Source organism: Copidosoma floridanum, unplaced genomic scaffold, assembly GCF_036245765.1.
Source record: "Copidosoma floridanum isolate Cflo_tuat_1 unplaced genomic scaffold, Cflo_Japanese_pri ptg000030l, whole genome shotgun sequence".
In the NCBI taxonomy this organism is placed as follows: domain Eukaryota; kingdom Metazoa; phylum Arthropoda; class Insecta; order Hymenoptera; family Encyrtidae; genus Copidosoma; species Copidosoma floridanum.
This window is the reverse complement of record NW_028321907.1, coordinates 36,863-55,261: the sequence shown is the minus strand read 5'-3', so window position 1 is coordinate 55,261 and position 18,399 is coordinate 36,863. Positions and strand designations below refer to the sequence as shown.

General features: G+C 37.5%; 1 protein-coding gene across 1 annotated transcript in view; it reads left to right on the top strand.

The window, feature by feature from the left end:
• LOC106641608 (uncharacterized) overlaps positions 1-17,486 on the top strand; it is a 43,959-nt gene extending 26,473 nt beyond the window's left edge. Inside the window, exons 3-9 of the mRNA XM_089596568.1 lie at positions 5,616-5,828; positions 7,015-7,153; positions 11,798-11,924; positions 12,072-12,300; positions 12,369-12,964; positions 13,082-13,603; positions 13,915-17,486. Coding sequence (XP_089452694.1) covers positions 5,616-5,828; positions 7,015-7,153; positions 11,798-11,924; positions 12,072-12,300; positions 12,369-12,964; positions 13,082-13,603; positions 13,915-14,084 — 1,996 coding nt within the window. The 3' untranslated portion in view covers positions 14,085-17,486. The remainder of the gene's footprint in view (positions 1-5,615; positions 5,829-7,014; positions 7,154-11,797; positions 11,925-12,071; positions 12,301-12,368; positions 12,965-13,081; positions 13,604-13,914) is intronic.
• Positions 17,487-18,399: the final 913 nt, after the last annotated feature.

The following is an 18,399-nucleotide window of genomic DNA, read 5'->3' as shown; positions in this document are numbered from 1 at the left end:
GTAATAGGTGTAAATAAGCGCAAGTGGCAAATCGAAAGAATCGAGCAATATATTATTACAACCATTGCAAAAAAGAAAGTTTATACGTAAAATATAATTATTTTGTAGGTAAAATGTACATGCGCATCATACGATGGTAGGAAAAAGAAGTAAAAAGAAAATGGATGGAGAGGAAGGATGACATGTTTACGAGAACGCCCGAAGAATTTGTTGGTTGTAATGGGATGCTTGCGGCCCTCGTTGCTGCTCCCCATGTATCTATACCTGCTGTGCTGTCCCATGCTGTAGGTATGCTAAACGCGCGGGGCAGCCGTGCTGGTAAAACAAAGGGATACATCCTTTCGTGACTTGCAGTCAAGACCGTCAAGTAGTTACAAATAAAAGTTTTATCGGCAAGCTTGTGTATTACTTATATATTATAGTGTCGGTAAAAACGGTGCAGCTCATTTGCTATGCAACCGTTTTAACAATAATGTGTGTCTAATTAATTGTTTCATAGTATGTATGACATAATGTGGACCCTTTTCCTTTATCCCCGTCAACTATAACGATGTCGCGCAAGTAACACTGTTTATTTATAAATGACGGGATGAAACAAAAATTTTTCCACCACCCGTGCATATTTTTATTTCAAGTACTCTTTTATCACGCAGGCAATAATAATTGCATGTATACGTACCATTAATTGCTTACTTACGTCAGAGACGAGTCGAAGAGTCGCCGAGCAACTGCATGTACAACTAAATTAATATTAAATGATCGGCATGATTGAACCCCACCTAACTTTACATTGAATTTAGTGCTAATCGTGGAGAATAAGGTTTTTTTTTTTTTCCATTTATTTGACACACAACGCTCAACTGCATTGCCTGCGTGTTACTTTCCTGCGTTTTTGTATTGTATTTAAATCGTTTGTTGCGTTTAAAGAACACCAGAAATACAGGCAATATTTACTATCATCATTATTATTAGCAACATCGAAGGTGCGTCCTAGCTCGAATATGGTGTATACATCCTGTTTTACAAACTTTACGAGCTCTGTCAGTATGGTAGATCCCGTGGGCTGATAACACCTTCCTCGTACTCACAATTAAACCCAAGAACCGTGCCGGCAAGCTGATAATAATAATAATAGCTCAACACCACCTTTTTTCTCTTTCCCTATCATGTCGAGCCCATCCCGTCTGATAAAGCTTGACTGGGTGTAGTGTATAGGTATGTTTATCCTGTTTTTTTTTGTATTTCAATACTTGTGTTTTATTACACGTTGGGCACGTATGTATATTCAAGTGCCAATTCTGACCATAAAATTTTGTGAATTGCAGCGAGACTCTGAACTCGAGAGACAGAAAGAGAATAAACCTACATAACCTCAATGAAAAGGGCAAAGACTCAAATGAAGTGAGGTATAACTAATACCGTAAATAAGAACTAATAATGACGCTGCAACACCACATAAAGTTGTTTTTTTTTTTTTTTTTTTTCGTCCCATTGTTGCCTCTTGGTCAACTGTCGACAGCTGCAGCAATATTTCTATTCATTGTTCAAAACTATTCGCGCTCGGGCATTTTTCTCTCCCTCCTGTCGCGAGTGCCTTCTTCAATTCTCACGTGCATGCACATACGCGAGGGCGTGAGCCATCCTCCGGATGTTCAACAGCAGTAGCTCGATATAGGTATAAGTACTTAGGTATAGGTACAGCATGTAATATTGGGAAAAAAGCGCGCACGGCAATCACGCCGCATTGCTTTGCTCATTGTACATCTATTCCCCACTCCTCTTGCATTATTCCACATATGTCGCGCGCCTCCCTCGCTCCGTGGCGACCTTGAGTCGCGAGCCGGGGTGCGTTAAACTCGGCTACTATACGAACAGTACAAACCATGCCACGTGAATTCAAAATAAAATTCACTACGGTGCACGCTACGATGATGAGGAACGAATCCGAATCATGACGCCCCGTAGCCGTCCATTGCTTGCAGCTCTGCCTTTCTTTTCTCTCTCTCTCTTTCTCTGCCTTGCCCGCGTGCCTGGCGTGACTACACGCGGATAGGTATTTTTATACTTTTGACCACATTTTTATTTTATTTTTCCCTGACCGCGCGTCGGTGAAAATGTCTATGAAAACCGAACAGCATGATGCGATGCATCGAGCGTACTTATACTACGTTATTCCCTCTCTACCTCGCTCTTTACTGTAATATACGAATCGTAGCGCTTGTCCGGTACTCATTTACTCGCTCAAATCCCTCGTATCAAAGAGACAAAAAATTGGAATAATTTATTTAATTACACACATTGAATGTCAAAAATACGTACATTATGAGTGTATCATCTTTTTACTCAAACTAACGTTCAGAAATTCACAACATCAGTATTTATTGATGGTTAGTTAGTGCTAAAATAACCAAAATTTATGAAATTTTAACAAGGCATTTATGTCCAATGCAACGTACACAGGCTGTGTGTATGGTTGTTACTCTGTTTCAAAATGAAAAAATTTTAAGTAGTGTGGATATCTTTTAAAAGAAAAAGTGTTTTTTAACTGAAATTATATAAACTATATCAAACAAAGCCAGAAAACAGTATTAGATAGTCTCTAAATTTGAAAATTTTTAAATACAAAAGATATAATTTTTAATTACTGAGATTCAAGCCACTTAAATCGTTGGAAAATTTCTTCTTTACTCTCCCATATCCTACAGATTTGCACATGCTTCAACACAGAGCCCGAAAAAATAGTGGCTATTCATTCAATTTAGATTTTTTAGAACTTAGAATTATCAAAAACTAAAAATTGCCATATCTCTGTAAATAATTCATACATTGTGAATAATGCGATATTTCGTAAAAATAAAAAATACAAAAAGAAATTTTTAATATGTGGGACTTTAGCCACTCAAAACGTTTGAATATTCCTTTATGATCATTAAAAAAAAGAAAAAAAATTTGTTTAAAGTGTAAGACATTAGCCACTTGAATCATTTGAATATTTGTTACGGACTCTCCAATATCTCATAGATAAGCTTATTATTTATTAGTCCGGTGCGCAAGGCGTTGAGGGGAAAGAGGCCAGTCGGCTGATCATTCTAAGGATTTGCGCGACGCCTTGCATATCTCGCAGCAACAAAAAGTAGTACGGTGCAGTGTGTGGCATGTTCACCTGTGTGAGTATACAGCAAAGCTGTTATATTCTTTTAGTATGCCTATACGTATTTGTGTAAGCGAGTGTGTAAGTATCTTACATGGAGAAAAAAAAAAAAAAAAAAAAAAAAAAAAAAAAAAAAAAAGAATTAGACATTAAGACTTGGTGGACCTTATTGAAACTCAAGCAGTACATCGATTTCAAAGTTTCTGGTGTTTTCAATTTGATTAGATTGTCTATAGAGGGGAGAGGGGGATAGTGCGAGCTACGTCGTAACGACAAATAATATCTTAAGTTTATGACAAAATGATGCCAAAACCCTAAACTTGTGATACTTAAATATACGCACACACACACACACACACACACACACACACACACACACACACATATGCCTAGTACTCGGTGCTACCTAATTGACTATACATACACACATACAGGTGTGTGTGTGTGTGTGTGTGTGTGTGTGTGTGTGTAACCTCTAGAGGAGCTTTTCTGGAGATCGCAAATACCCACTCCCAAGTTAAGGAACAAGTAAATATCAATCCCGAACCTTTGCGACGCGCCCGAAAACCGGAGCCCAAGTTTCTTTGTTCCTCTCGAGTAGCTATACTACTACAACAACAGGTACTCGAGTACTCGTATACCCAATGCCTATATGCTAACTTTTCTGTATTTTACATCCATGCAATAAAGTATATATGTATACTAGAGTTGAGCCCGACACAGCTGCATGCAACTGTATAGCACAATTGGCAGCTCGATTGGCAGCGGATAAGAGGAGACATGCAGCGAGAAAAAAAGAGAGAGGGGTGAAAGCAGCTCCGGCTGCATGGAGTTCGTGTGCACTTACATATACGTGTATCACGTCGAAGGAGCAGGAAAGAAAAAGAGTAGCGCGTTACGTAAATTTCGCGCACGAAGAAACAAGGAACGGAGCCCGAGAATAAGTATATATGCACGAATGGAATTTATTTCGCGAGAAAGAGGGACGGGGCTGTACTCAGTACTGGCTTTATGTAGCCATACACGTGTGTACCTATAGGTATATAACATTATGCGCTGCGGTATAGAGCTTGAGCTTCCTCTTCACGAACCCTTTATGGGGGGTTTTGTGCTGCTGCTGCCGTTGTGGAGCTGATCCTTCCACTCGACTCTTGACTGCTTACCTATACCTACCCGTATATTCAATCTCGATCACGATCGAATATTTAACGACGCGAACAAGTTCATGATTTTCCCACGAAAAGTATTTGTGTATCCATTGCGCGCGAGAGCGCATGCGTTAATGCAATAGTATATAATATAGCTGTATCCATCGTATAGTGCAACTCTTTGTTTGCTTTTGTGTCATGATTGAAACAAATACAAAGGCCAGAATTACATTTATTCTATGTAAGGCTCGTTTGATGTTGATAAAATTAAATTCTTAATAATGCAGGCCATGCAGACGACATCAAAGACTCCACTTTTTTTTTTTTTTTTTTTTTTTTGGATGGACTTTTCGTGCGACAAACTCGCTCCGATGAAATTTTCGTACCGCATGAGATAACTATGTTTTAAATAATTGTTACATTTTTTTCGATTGTGATTGGCGATTTTCGTGTTTTATTATATTTTCGTATAGTTATTATAACTGCACGTTCGACAATGTTTATTGCTGTACAAGAGGTATTTAATAACAATAACAATAATAACGATGATGATAATGTCAATAATAATGATAATGATAATAAAACTAAAAAAAAGACAAAGAACAGCGTAAAATCTCCTTTCGATATGCAATAAAATTTTAGGCTGTTAGCAACAGCTAAATTTATATATATATATATATATATATATATATATTTATATATACACACCTATCGTCACGAGCACAAGTCTGTAAAAAGTCCGTTCGTGCTCACAAGGATGAATGTATTCTCATGATCCATAAATCCATAACTAGCCATTCAGCTTTTTTGCACCATCGGCATCCGTTCCAGGGTTGTTACGTGTGTACATTGAGTATATCAGCCATATTCGAATAAATTATTTTTTAATACCGTAAAAACAAGCTCGCGAAATTTTTCGCATGTTGTATTACAGCATATACTACTGTTTTCTGTTATTTTTTGGTACAATAATCCAATACATCAGATATTAAAGAGTTGGTGACAAATAATTAAAAGTCATGAGTGGTCAATTTCTCACAAATTGAAATAAAAATTTTTTTTTTTCATGATCACGAAAACGTTGTCCTTATTGCGATATCTGCGTTATTTACCAAAATATAGCAATTTGAAGATTTGATGAACTTTGGGTTTGAATTTTTGAATTTAGAAAATATTTACTTTCGTTTCCTGGCTTTGTTTGGTATAGTAAGCTAATATATATATATATATATATATAATATTAGAGGGTGACTTACAAATATTTGAAAGTTATAAGTGGCTAATGTCTTACAAGTTGGAATTTTTTTTTTTTACAGAGGCAAGTACGCGACGGTAAGACGATGCGTTGATCGCTCGAGCGGCCACCAACGGGCAGCCAAATTCTTGAAGAAGCGCCGCCGCGCCCAAGACTTGAGACCTGAGGCCTTGCACGAGGTAGCGGTGCTCGATGCTGCCGCCCACTGTTCCAGACTCGTCTCTCTCCACCAGGTGTTTGAGACCAATACCGATATGGTCCTCATTCTAGAGCTGTGAGTTCACTATAGCTTACTTGACTGTTATCATCATCATCATCAATATTATTATTATTATTATTATTATTATTATTATTATTATTATTTTTCTTTCTTTTACTTTTTCATTTTATAGATGTTTTCTGTGTTCCCTCTGTCGCAAGTTATACCTGCGTATTGGCTTCGTTGTTTAGTTGGGCACTGTAGTTGTTGTGTGCTACATATTATCCCCGCACAATGTTAGGACAACCCACCGTTTTTACCTATATAACACATATAAACAAAGCCCATTGTTACCCAGATGTACTTTACAGTAAATGAGTATGGCTCAGTTAACACAACTGTCAACTCGACGTATCTATAATTTTCGTCTGTCATCAACCGCGGTTGTTGCTGCCTTCACATTCATCTCGTAAAAACAAAACCAATGAATACTTTTTTTTGTTAATAAGTACGTCGTCGATGGCACGGATCTAATATACGCGCGCCCGTCACTTGCCGTTCATCGCACGAAGCAAATAAATTAGTCAAAGAAAAATTAGTATGGCAAATTTATTTTGATTATCTAATTTATCATTTATGCTTTGTGCAGCAGCGACGGTGTATACTTACTCGTGTACTCTTTTACAGAGTTCTGCTGCTGATGCTCATGATTTTATACGTAATGGAGAAAAATTCTAACACAAGGAAGTTGATACATATAATACACGAGCGAGCGCGCCTTTACAAAGTATAATTGTGTAACTGTGCGCGTTTTTATTGTAATATACCTATATGTTTGAGCAGGGTGTAGCTATGCTTGCCTCCTTTCGTTTTTTTTCCTTTATGTTTTTGTTCATTCCATGTAGTATTATGTTGGTGTGAGTATGTCTGTTTTTTTGCGCGCGTGAGTGTCAATAATAGACGTACTCATGTCTGTCGCGTTTGCACGCATGTAACTTGCGTGTGTCAAATAATGAAATTGATGAAGGACCGCGTTATTTTATCTGGGACGTGTATATATATATATATATATATATTTATTTAAGCGTGGAGGCCAGTTCAAAGTTTGGTTGAACTTTATTCGGTATATCATACATAGAGCACGCGTACCTATAAGGTAGGGGACATTTGGGCTACTTACGCAACTCAGACAAAAGGGGAAAAGAGGACACGGCGACCGAGCAGATCGGCACAATGAGATGACGACTGTGTTTGATTGCAGGGCCTCTGGTGGTGAATTACAAATGGTGCTAGACCGAGACGAAATACCGGAGGAACAACAGGTGGCCAAGCTCCTCAGGCAAATTTTAGACGGAGTTGCATTTCTACATTCGCTCAACGTAGCGCACCTCGACATTAAGGTAATGTCGTATCGTATTTGTATTATTTACGTCTTTCTCTGTTTAATAGCGAGCACATCAGTGCCTATTATTATTATTATTATCATTATTATTATTATTATTATTATTATTATTATTATTATTGATGTTGTTGTTAATGCTAATCAAACAATAGCTTGGAAAAAATAAATTATTATTCCCAACCTTACGAGCTATGCGATTAAATACTTTCGACAAACATATTTTTTGATCACTTTAATTGTCATCTTGAATATCGTTGTAATCATCCAAATTTATTGACATTTTTTGCAAAGGTTGCAACACCAATCAACATTTGAGAAAATCAAGTTTGAATCGTCCGAGAGGAAAAATTTACACAAGTACAAATAAAGAAGTGAATGTGAAAAGTTGGGTGGACGCGAGGCGCGGTGCTCATGTAACAATACGTTATTTATCCCTAGTGTCAAAGTGCGGGAGCAAATGATAATTATAACAGAGATTATAACGGTAATGGTAATTGAGTACTGCACTCTCTTGTCATTAAATAAGTTCCGTTTGAACCAGAGAGCGACATTGAATGTTGCCATGAACTCTTTGACTTGATGAAAATCGACGAGCAAATACTTATTAAACATCGAGATGTAGTTGAGGTGGTGCAACTCTGTGCACTTGTAGTATAGTAGGGTATAGAGGAAAAAATAAAGGTTGCGCGCGATACCAATTAATTAAACCTCCTTTCATCACCCTCGCGAGTTTATCTACGCTCTCCACGCAGGGGCGTAATTAATTAATTTACACTCACTCTTGATCTTCAAAGCAGTAATTATATTATTTTTACACAGATGATCGGTAAACAAATTAATACAAATAAGTTTTAAATAACTGTATAATATCATCAATCACTGTAATCAATATCGCACAAATTCAAATAAGTAATTGTATTACTAGTACGTACAGAGAGGTTTCTCTCATTCTTATCTTTTTTATTTTAATTATATCCTCGATTATATCTGCACGATTTTACATCAGCGCTTTTTTTTTTTTTTTTTTTTTTTTTTCATTGGATGGAGTTGTCTCTGCCCCTTCCTTCGGCTGCCCTTTGCAGTTTCAGTTTTGTCACTCATCATCTCCATGCAATAAAAACAATCGTTGGGTAAATTGGCTGCATTAACTCGTAGGTATTGTGCCTATAATAGTTTGTTCTCACGCACTCCATTTTGTACATTTCTTTTACTACGTATTACATGTCACGTCGCGTTTAAAATGGCATATGCACTATAAAATATCACACGCACCATAAGTATTGTGGTGCAGATAGCCAAGTCCCCACCACGTGGACAGATATTGCAAAGACAAGATATTATTGGAATTGGGTGGTACTTAAGACGATATGCTTTGTTCACTCTTGGGAAGAAGGAGAAAGGTGAAAAAATAAGTGAGCAAAGAGGTGCTATAACAAATTGCAATTGAATTATCAAGTCTGATCCCCAGATTTCTTCTTATGAGACGGTGTATAGGTACATATTATTATTATTATCATTATCATTATTATCACTATTATAATAACGTTATAGGTACATTTTGTTTCTGTAGTACAGTTTAGTGTGCACACTTGTATTGTACACCGTGAATGCATTACACCGATCACTAATGCATATAATATACCCATGATTGGTTGAGGACGCGCTCTCCTATACATATAATTATATGATCACTTTCGGCACAGAGTACCTAAACATCGACAGTCACCTAAACGAAACTGTCCTTATAACTTCCCGGTCGCTATCTAAAGACTCGAATGCCTCGTCGCATGTATAATACATTATTATATCCTGCACTACTATAATAATAATAATTATAATAAATTATTAATAATTTATTATTATTATTTTGTACGTCTGTATTAGCGATAAACAGATATCAGGGATTTTCTACTCGTAGTAGAGGAGCTCGATGAATTTTGCTTACTTAAGTACACGAAATTATTGTACTTGTGACCTTTTGGCTACTGTTGCTTTTCGTGTGCGTGTGTTCATATAGGCATATACCTACTTATTAAGCTGCTCGCCCGTCGTAGACTCAAACAATCTCAAGCGTGGGAAGACGAGAATAACAAAGTCCTCCTTGAATCTGCTTCGCCTTGAAATTTCACTACATGGAACTCTATCTCTTTCTCTCTCTCTCTCTCACACTCAAAGAGGCGCGTGTAAATAGTAATACTCGCCCGCGCGACCAAGCATCCTTTTATTGAATCAATCATTTTTTCTTTTCCTCGGAAGGTCTTCATTAATTAAATTAAAGTAGCATATCATATGAGCGCGTGCACAAGCCGTGCCCATAACGGGCAAAGATTGCCAACGGATAAACTTAATGAAACCTGAAAATCTCAGCCTACTTGCTTGGGTAGGAATAAAATACAACACTCGTGTACCTATATGTGCTGCCGCAAAAGTTGGTGTGCATGCATCTTGGCCCTCGTACCAAGGTTATTGGGTTACTTTTTGCACATATGAGGAGGAAAGAGGAGGCTGGTGTACGTACTTACTTGTGTTAACACTAAGCAACAATGACACCTCGGCCTGCTTGCTTTGGTGAAAAAAAAAAAAAAAAAAAAATCAGCCAACATGCTACTTCTTCCGCTCTTTTTCTCTTTGAATGTATTCCGCGGATAATAGCAGAAAGCTGGGGCATAGGTACTGGCTATAAATGGATTCTCGGCTTTCACATGTCCAAATTCATTTAATATAAATTCTCAGATGCCTCTCTCGAGCGATCCAATTACCAAGTCACGTGCATTATTTATGCAGTAGACGCTGCACATGACGCGCCTCTCGATTCGAAAATACTCTTGGTAACATATACTTACTTTCTTTGCATGAAAAAGTTGCAGCTCTTTCTCCTCCTTTGCTGGGCTTCCGACCAATCATATTGAGTCCTCAAGATGCACATACACATATTATATTATGTTACGTGAGTCTAATAACTATTAATATATAGTATAATTCGAGGTAAACCATGGCCTAGAGCCAAAATAATGAGCAAATACTTTTTTAGTTATATTTTTTTCGACAAAAACTCCGTACATACGTGAGGTTTTTCATCCAATAAATAATCACAAATTTATTCTACTGCCCCTTCTTCCAATATCCCGAGTAACTTGAAACAAGTGCAAATTTTTCCGAGTTTGGCGAAAATACTTGGGTGCATTGGAAAATTGAATAAATCCCTAATGTAAAAGTAGTATTTTCCATGTCGTCACCAATTTCACATTCATCCCCATAATTATATGGACATGCATACACAAAAGATAAAAAAATTTCGATTTTTGATGACTTGTAGCCAAATCGTTTTCTGAAATTGCTCACCATGAGAGCAAGAAGGAAGGGTTAGTAGCGGCCATTGTACCTGCCTGTGTGTGGCCCCTGTAGGTTGTAGGTACACTTTCACACCATGAAGGTTCAGCTCAACAACTGCTACAGTAGCTATATATATATAGCTATATATACTAGATAAGGAAACGCGATGCACATACATACATATATCCAAGACTTCTTACCACCCAAGCAGTTGCAGACAAGTTTTTCGCGAGCTAATGCAATTTTATTGTGAAGCAAGTGCAACGGTCCGAGTCCCTCGACACGGAGTATATATTATATCATTCTATTTGGCATGGAAAAAAGACAAAGAGGAGCATGCGAATTGTCGGTAGTCCAGCGATGATCTTCTCAAGGCCGTATGAGATAATTTTACTAATTTTTATTCTTTTTTTTTTCTCAAATCGACGGTATACTCGTATATCATTATCCTAAAAGTTCGCTACGATGGATGTTGGAACCATTTGTTTGCTGCCTTGAGCAGTTTTTTATCATTATTTGAAAGAGAAAAAAAAAACGTGCAGGTGTGCGGAAATAAACATCTGCGAGTCGTGTACATATACATAGAATTAGATACACCTACCTGCACCGTTTCAGCTATGTCGGCTCTTCATTATCTTGTTAATTATTATTATTGTTATTGATGCTGATTCTCATTTGTATCAAGATGTCGCATCTCTGCAATGAAACAGTCTTGCTGTGAGATCATTGCTGCTTTTGATTTTGAATATCGTCAAGTCCCACGTATGGATTGCCTCAATATTATACGATTAAAGTAAAAAAATATAAACCATACTTGGACGAAAAAACATTTGAATACGGGTTACAACAGTACCTCGGTTACTTTTTAATATCGTAATCCAATTCTCATACAATTCAACGTTTCCCGAATATATCAGTATTATCACTCATTGTACATAATTTCGATTGGAACATCCTGTGGGTGAAAAAACGCCCAGAGTAGCAAAATTAAGTTTTCCTAATAATAGCCATATCAGGAATATTTGAGTGTTATCAGGTAAATGTAAGAAAACCTTTGACCAATTTTAATGATCCGTAGGGTTTCAAATTATTTATCTACTTATTCTCATGTAGCGGCTCGAAAAAAGTTTTAATATTACATCTGATCTTTTTGACCTTGGACGTTGTTGGTTGTATTTTTTTGTTTCTATATTATTTGGGTTGAAAAATCTTAATCCTATATAATAAAATAATTGAACTTTACAGAGCACAAAGTTAGTTTTATTAAAGAAAAAAAAAAACCAATCTTTTTTGTTTTGTTTGGTTTTAGCCACAAAATCTTGTCCTCACCGGTGAATTTCCCGACTGTGATGTAAAACTCTGCGATTTCGGCATCTCGCGGTACATTAGCCACGGAGCTGAGATTCGCGAGATCCTTGGGACACCTGATTACATCGGTAAGTGTAAAATCGAATAACGGACCTCTCATTGATACTATGACTGTACTCATTAACCAAATTGTCAAAAAACTTGGCTATATAAAGTACAAGATAGTCGAATATATCTGTCTACATCCACATACTTTCTCTCGTTTCCCCGCATAGCTCCGGAAGTGCTGAATTACGAGCCGATAAGCCTGGCGACCGACATGTGGTCGGTCGGCGTTCTGCTTTACGTGCTGCTGACTGGCTGTTCACCCTTTGGCGGCGACACCAAGCAGGAGACCTTCTGCAACATTAGTCGCTGCAAGCTTGACTTTCCCGATGATCTCTTCGAGGAGGTCTCCGAGGACGCGCAGGACCTCATACGCCGGCTCATAGTCAAGAATCCAAGGTACGCGTAAAAACCACTACCATTTCATCCAATATTTTCACACCGTCTCTCGTCTCATCTCGTTATAGTGAACGACTATCTGCGGCGGATTGCTTGCAACACTCGTGGTTCAGCAAATTTGAGGAGCTACCAAGAACACCGTCCCTCCCAATGGCTACGGAGACCTGCAGCGAGAACCAGAACCTCGTGACAGAATCGACCAGCAGCAGTAGGCCCAGTAGTTTCGGCTCCGTGTCGCCTTCCGTCCCCGAGAAGCAGGAGAAAAGCGTGGCAGAAGCTCCGATGGTTCCGCATCAAGAGTCAGAGCTCGAGGCGATCACTCTAGTCAAGCTGGACGATAGCAGTACGACGCGTCTCGACGAGACGCCCAACGAGCCAGTTACGCAGGAGCCCGTTGTCCCGACCACGGCCGAACATCTCGAGAAGGACGGGAATACGACGTCGCCCTCCCCGTGCGTTTTCGACAGCGCGCCCGCTGAGCACGTTTACACCCAAAGATCGGCCCCGAGGCATAATTTCAGTGGTTTGTCGTCGGAGCGCCGGATGAACTTCAAACGAAGCATGGACTACCTCGCGAGAAAGTTTTCCGCTAGTACTGATCTCCTGGAGGTTTTTAGCGATGACATACTCGAGTTGCAGACGTCCTCTTCCCGGCGCACATCAGGTATACATTGTACAATCATCTAAATTAGACGTTCTATTTGAAAGTTTGTTCTCTTATACAGCGTATGTGTGTGTGTGTGTGTGTGTTTTTGTTTTGTTTAATTATATTCACATCAAGATGCGAGCGCGAGGACGTCAACAATGTCGTCGGCTACATCGGCAGCAATGGGCGAATTGTTCAAGTGCACTCCGGTATTTATTCTGGGTGAGGAGCACCAGAGCAGCGACAGTGGTTCCGAAATCTCGACCGACAGTTCTTCGGACCGGAGCAGCATCTACTCGGACGACTCGCTGGATTTTATTCTTTACGGAAAAACGAGCCAGCAGGGTCGCGTGAGTTTTCCTTTCAGCGCCAGCGAGTCGCACAGTTGGAAGCAGCGCAACGGGCTATTACTAGGTACAAGTGCCGCCACGTCTGCCAACAGTAGTACCAACAGCTTGCGCCATGGGCCCCGGGTCTGGCCGGACGAGTGCAGCGGCATCGTTGGCAAAGCCCTCAGCCGTTTCACCACCGTCGACCAACACCACTACCGCTATGCCTATAGAAACAGCAACAGCAGCAGTAGGTTGAAAATGCCCCTCGCAAGCTCGAGTACGAGCAGCAGCGTTTCTCTAGCAGCTACGAGCTCGACGACCAAAAGTAAGTACACACACCTACAGGGAGCTTTTATTTCTCTTGCCGCTTTGCCATTTGTACATACATACATATACATACCCTACGTATAACTCGATTTGAGATAACCGAGCTATAAGTTTTGAATTTATTTTATTACTTTATAGATGTATAATTTATCGGGGTATGTTTTACGTTAATATTGGGATGGGACTGACTTTTCATGATACTTGTACGCACATTACATTACATCAGCACCATGAGTTATTTAAACAAAAAATTTATATTCATTTTAACTCGAATAATATAAATACATTTCACCTATGATTTGTTTTCAGCGAGCACGAATCGCAGTATTACTGGACTTGAGGCGCTGCGCAATCAAGGTGAAAATTTGGTGGTTATCCGAGAGCCGGTGCGAGCCGGCAAGTACATGCGTTACAGCGAGGTGCAGTGCGAGTCTGTCCAGGCCCGTATACGAAGGTTCCAAGTGCACGGCTCTTCGTAGAGAAAGCATAGGGAAACTTTTCTATTTTTTAAATTATACATACATGCGCACGCAGATGATGATCATGATTATAAGAACAATACGTTTGCGTTGCATTCACCGATGCAGATCTTTGTAAATACATACGCGTCCGCAATAACTGAATCATTGAATCGAGTGAAAGGAAAAAGTTTAAGTATCTGTTAATGCTCAACGCATCAAACAAAATCATTTTAATAATTTATGAGCGATTTGTTCGATTTGTAAACTCGTCTGGCGCAAGCATAAGCCTACGCACTTTCTTAACGAAAAGTTACACTTGTTATTTTTTTTGCCGTTGTTGCCGTTTTGTTGTTGTTGTTGTTGTTGTTGTTGTTATTATTATTATTGTTGTTGTTTCTGTATTGTTGGTAAAAGGTAGCATCGAGGGTTGTTTCGTTGACTCACTGCCGCACTTGGTTGTTGGTGGGTTTAAAAAGTATTATTTTTCTATTTTAGGTGATTTTTTTTTCAACTTTGGACGTTTATTGCGCCTTTAATAGGAAAATGACGAATTATTAATTTTTGTACCACCTGCATTCAATGTAAAAATTAGTAAATTTCTTATTTTTCTCGTAACTGAATATTTACTTTCTCTCTATAAGATGCTTGCGTCCTAGACGAGACTTGAACGTTATCATAGTTACATATAATATGTACATAAAAGCGAGCGCCCAAATTAATGGGGGATGATTTATCATAATGTGCATCTGGAGCCTGAACTACCTACCTGATCAGGCATCGTTGCCTGGGAATAAGTGTTATGACCATAAATTTAAGTATTTTGTATGCTTGCGTTTGCGTATGCTTGTAGTACGGAACGATAAAAGAGTAAGAAAGCGGCAAACGGACAATCACGTGAAATCTGAAAAGTTTGTCGATTCCTCGATAGAGACTTAAAGACTGATTTACTTTCCCTCCTACGTATAGTCAACAACTGATTGCGGTTGCCTGCTTGTAAAACTAACAGGCTGTGCATTAACAGACAAATGATTATTACAGTGCCTTATACAAATCATTTTAAAAATCAAAAGCAAAATTTTATATTTTTTACGTAAACCATACACTTATCGTATTGTGCGCTTTCGACGAAAGATTGTAGGCATAATAATGTAAGGACGCCCGTTACATTTTGGTATCGGGGTGCGTTTATTTGACAATTCATTTCTGCGTCAACAAGGTATGGCCCGTCCGTCCCTTCCAGAGGCTCGAGGACTATCATAACTGTATAAAAAATTTTTTTGTATACGCAATATGCATAATATTAAATTATTATAATTATAATTATTATTATTATACATCGTGTGAGTAAATCTGTCAAGTCCGTAACTCGTGACGAATAGGGTTGTAGCTTGTGCCTTTTAAATGCTTGGAAAGTGACGATAACAGTTGCATTCAATAAGATTAAAAACCCAGTGTTTGATGTAACAGAGCAATTGTTTGAGTGATACATATATTTTATGTCCTTTTCACAGTTTCTGGGAAAGTGCCTTACAGTAGCTCTGGCGTGTACATCAATTGGCGTGTTTCTATCTGTCAAAAAATAGAAAAAAAAGAAAACCAATTTCCATGGGCTGACGACTCAAATATGTACTTGCTGATATTTTAGTCGAGGCGTTTATTTCGTAGTAATAATGTTTTGTCAGCAAAGATGACAGGCTGCGACAGATGAAAAATAACGTTTTTAAACATTTTTATACGAGTAACTCGGTTAAAAATTATTTAAAAAGCACGCAAACATGTTATAAAAATATTTTGTAAAAAATTTATTCATTGATAAATTAAGAAAAAAATTGAATAATTTTAAAGAATCATACAAGATTTTTACATCTGCCTTGAGTAATAATAAAAAGCAAAATTCATCACCAGTGCCTTTAAAAACTTGCAGTGTAATTTTGCTATTTTCATTTATATTTATTAATAAAAATATTACAAAATTTTTAATTACAGTAAAAATTAAGTTTACGTTACAAAATATTTATTCTCTAAAATGTACATCTGCCAGTCATAATAAAAATTCAGTTAGAAATAGGATTCCTCTTGGATTCATTCAGCACCGTGGGCGTAACAAAAAACATGATGCTTTCTTTCGAATAAGCTGATAAATCCACTGATAAATACGAAATCAATAGGCGCAGTTGCGTAATTTTTAGCAAATTTAACAGTAGTTTCAAATTTCCCTTACATCTTTTTATCATTTATTCAAGTACTTTCTTTCTCAGTTGAATTAAATTTTTCTCATATCCGCAAATCAATGTTTGACATTTTGATGCTATGACTCATAAATCAACGATATTATTTTGTACTTGAGCAAAGAATTTGTAAATCTACTTTGTACAGTAATCATAGATAAAACGAAGAATGGCGTGGAAAGGAATTAATACTCATTCGTCACATAATGGTTTGTCTAATTACACACTCTGTTTTTAAGGAGAGATGTCAGCAAAAACGATAATAAAAAAAATTTGTGAAATTTGTTTAAAAAAAGTTTATGTCATAGTTTAGTGCATAAATTACAAGTCCAGCCATGCGAGCTCGGTACACAGGGACACGAGTTTTATAAGATACGTTAATTATTGAACTCAGGGATGGGAATTACTTTAAAAGAAAAATTTGTTATCTGTTTGCTCATACGGAATTTTTAATAGTATTAATACGCGTCAAGCCAGCTCGAATTGTATAAAAGTATTATGTCGAAACTTGAATGATTATGGTAATTTCTTTCATTTTCAACATATGATTGCACTTTTTATTCGACTGTTCTTAAAGTGTGCATAATGATAAAGTTAATTTGTTTATCTAGTGATGATGAATAATTCAGGCCACTGCTATACTTATTTGATTTCTATTTTCAGTAATTATGATGGGAATCACACTTCAATTAAAAAATTTGGTTTTTAATTTTTTATTACGTCAAATAAAATAATTTTTGTTACAACACTTTTAAAAGATCATAATTTTATCCCGAGTCAAAAAAGAATGGCTGGCAACTTTCAAAGTAATCGAACATGCCTGGAGCCTTGTTTATCTAGATTGTACATCCTTTTTTGGAGTTGGAGGCAAAAAAAAAAAAAAAAAAAAAAAAAAAAAAAATCACCAAGAGAATGCGAGGTCATTTAGTTATTATCGACATTAATTGTCACGCATACTTAATCATTACAATAATTATTATTATTGTCGTGATTTTCATGTTTGCATATTTGATATAATCTTTAACTGTATGTACACTGGCGCCTCAATAATCATAGAAACCTCGTTGTTGCGTATAACTACTACAGATGTAATCTCTGCAAGATATCTGTGAAAAGAGCTGTGTAAATATCAAATTGAAAATAGTACTATTATGATAATTTTATTAACAGTATACAATAAACGATGATAATTGACAAACACGAGAACGTAAACTTTTATTCAAACACTCCCTTTACATTTCCTTGCTAGTTAAACTGTGAGAAGGTTAATAAACTGCAGGGTTTCTTTTTTTTCCTCATCATTACTCGAATGACATTGAAGTCACGCGTAGCCCAATTAAACATGTACTTTATCCAATTCATCCGTACTCTGCCATGTACGAGTGTTTTGTCGGCCACTATCGAGCTGAGTATAAGGAATAATCAACAAACTTACTTGAGATAAAGAAATCGCATAACAGAGGAGGGAAAGTGAACCAAGAAGAGAGTAATTATGGCAAATAAGAGGGGGAAAGCGTTAGATCATTGGCCGGTCCAAGGTTTCATGACTCAGTGGTTTTCTTTATTTGAGTGTTTGAGCAAATTCTTCAATCACTTCCGGCATAAGCCACACAAAGTCTGACGTCCAACGTTGGGATTTTCAAGTAGGAGCAAATGACGGCTATTCTGCGTATGAGGGTACTATTAGGTCGTGACACTTCTTACTCTGCGATCTGTGCTTCGTACATTACCTAGTTTTCCTCTGAGAACAAATATTTTATCCTCTCGTTGCGTACGCGCGAGTAATTTAGATAATTATTATTCGTTGAGTAATGACATTTTTGTTGTAATAATAAAATTAATAATTTTTACGTCGAAAGGACGGTAATTTTTACCGATTAATAGCTACAAGGTCGGACGAAAGTCGTTGATTCTCAATTGCGTAACAATATTACATGAATATTAAGTATGATGACCGCATTCATTGCAATAATGTACACGTCAATTATTGTTCTAAAAATTGTCCGTGTGGGTATATTTAAATGGTGTTTGATGTGCAAGCGGTCCCCGAATCGCGCGAGGGCATGTCGAGATTCGATCGTCAGAGAGAGAATACCCTAAGTATG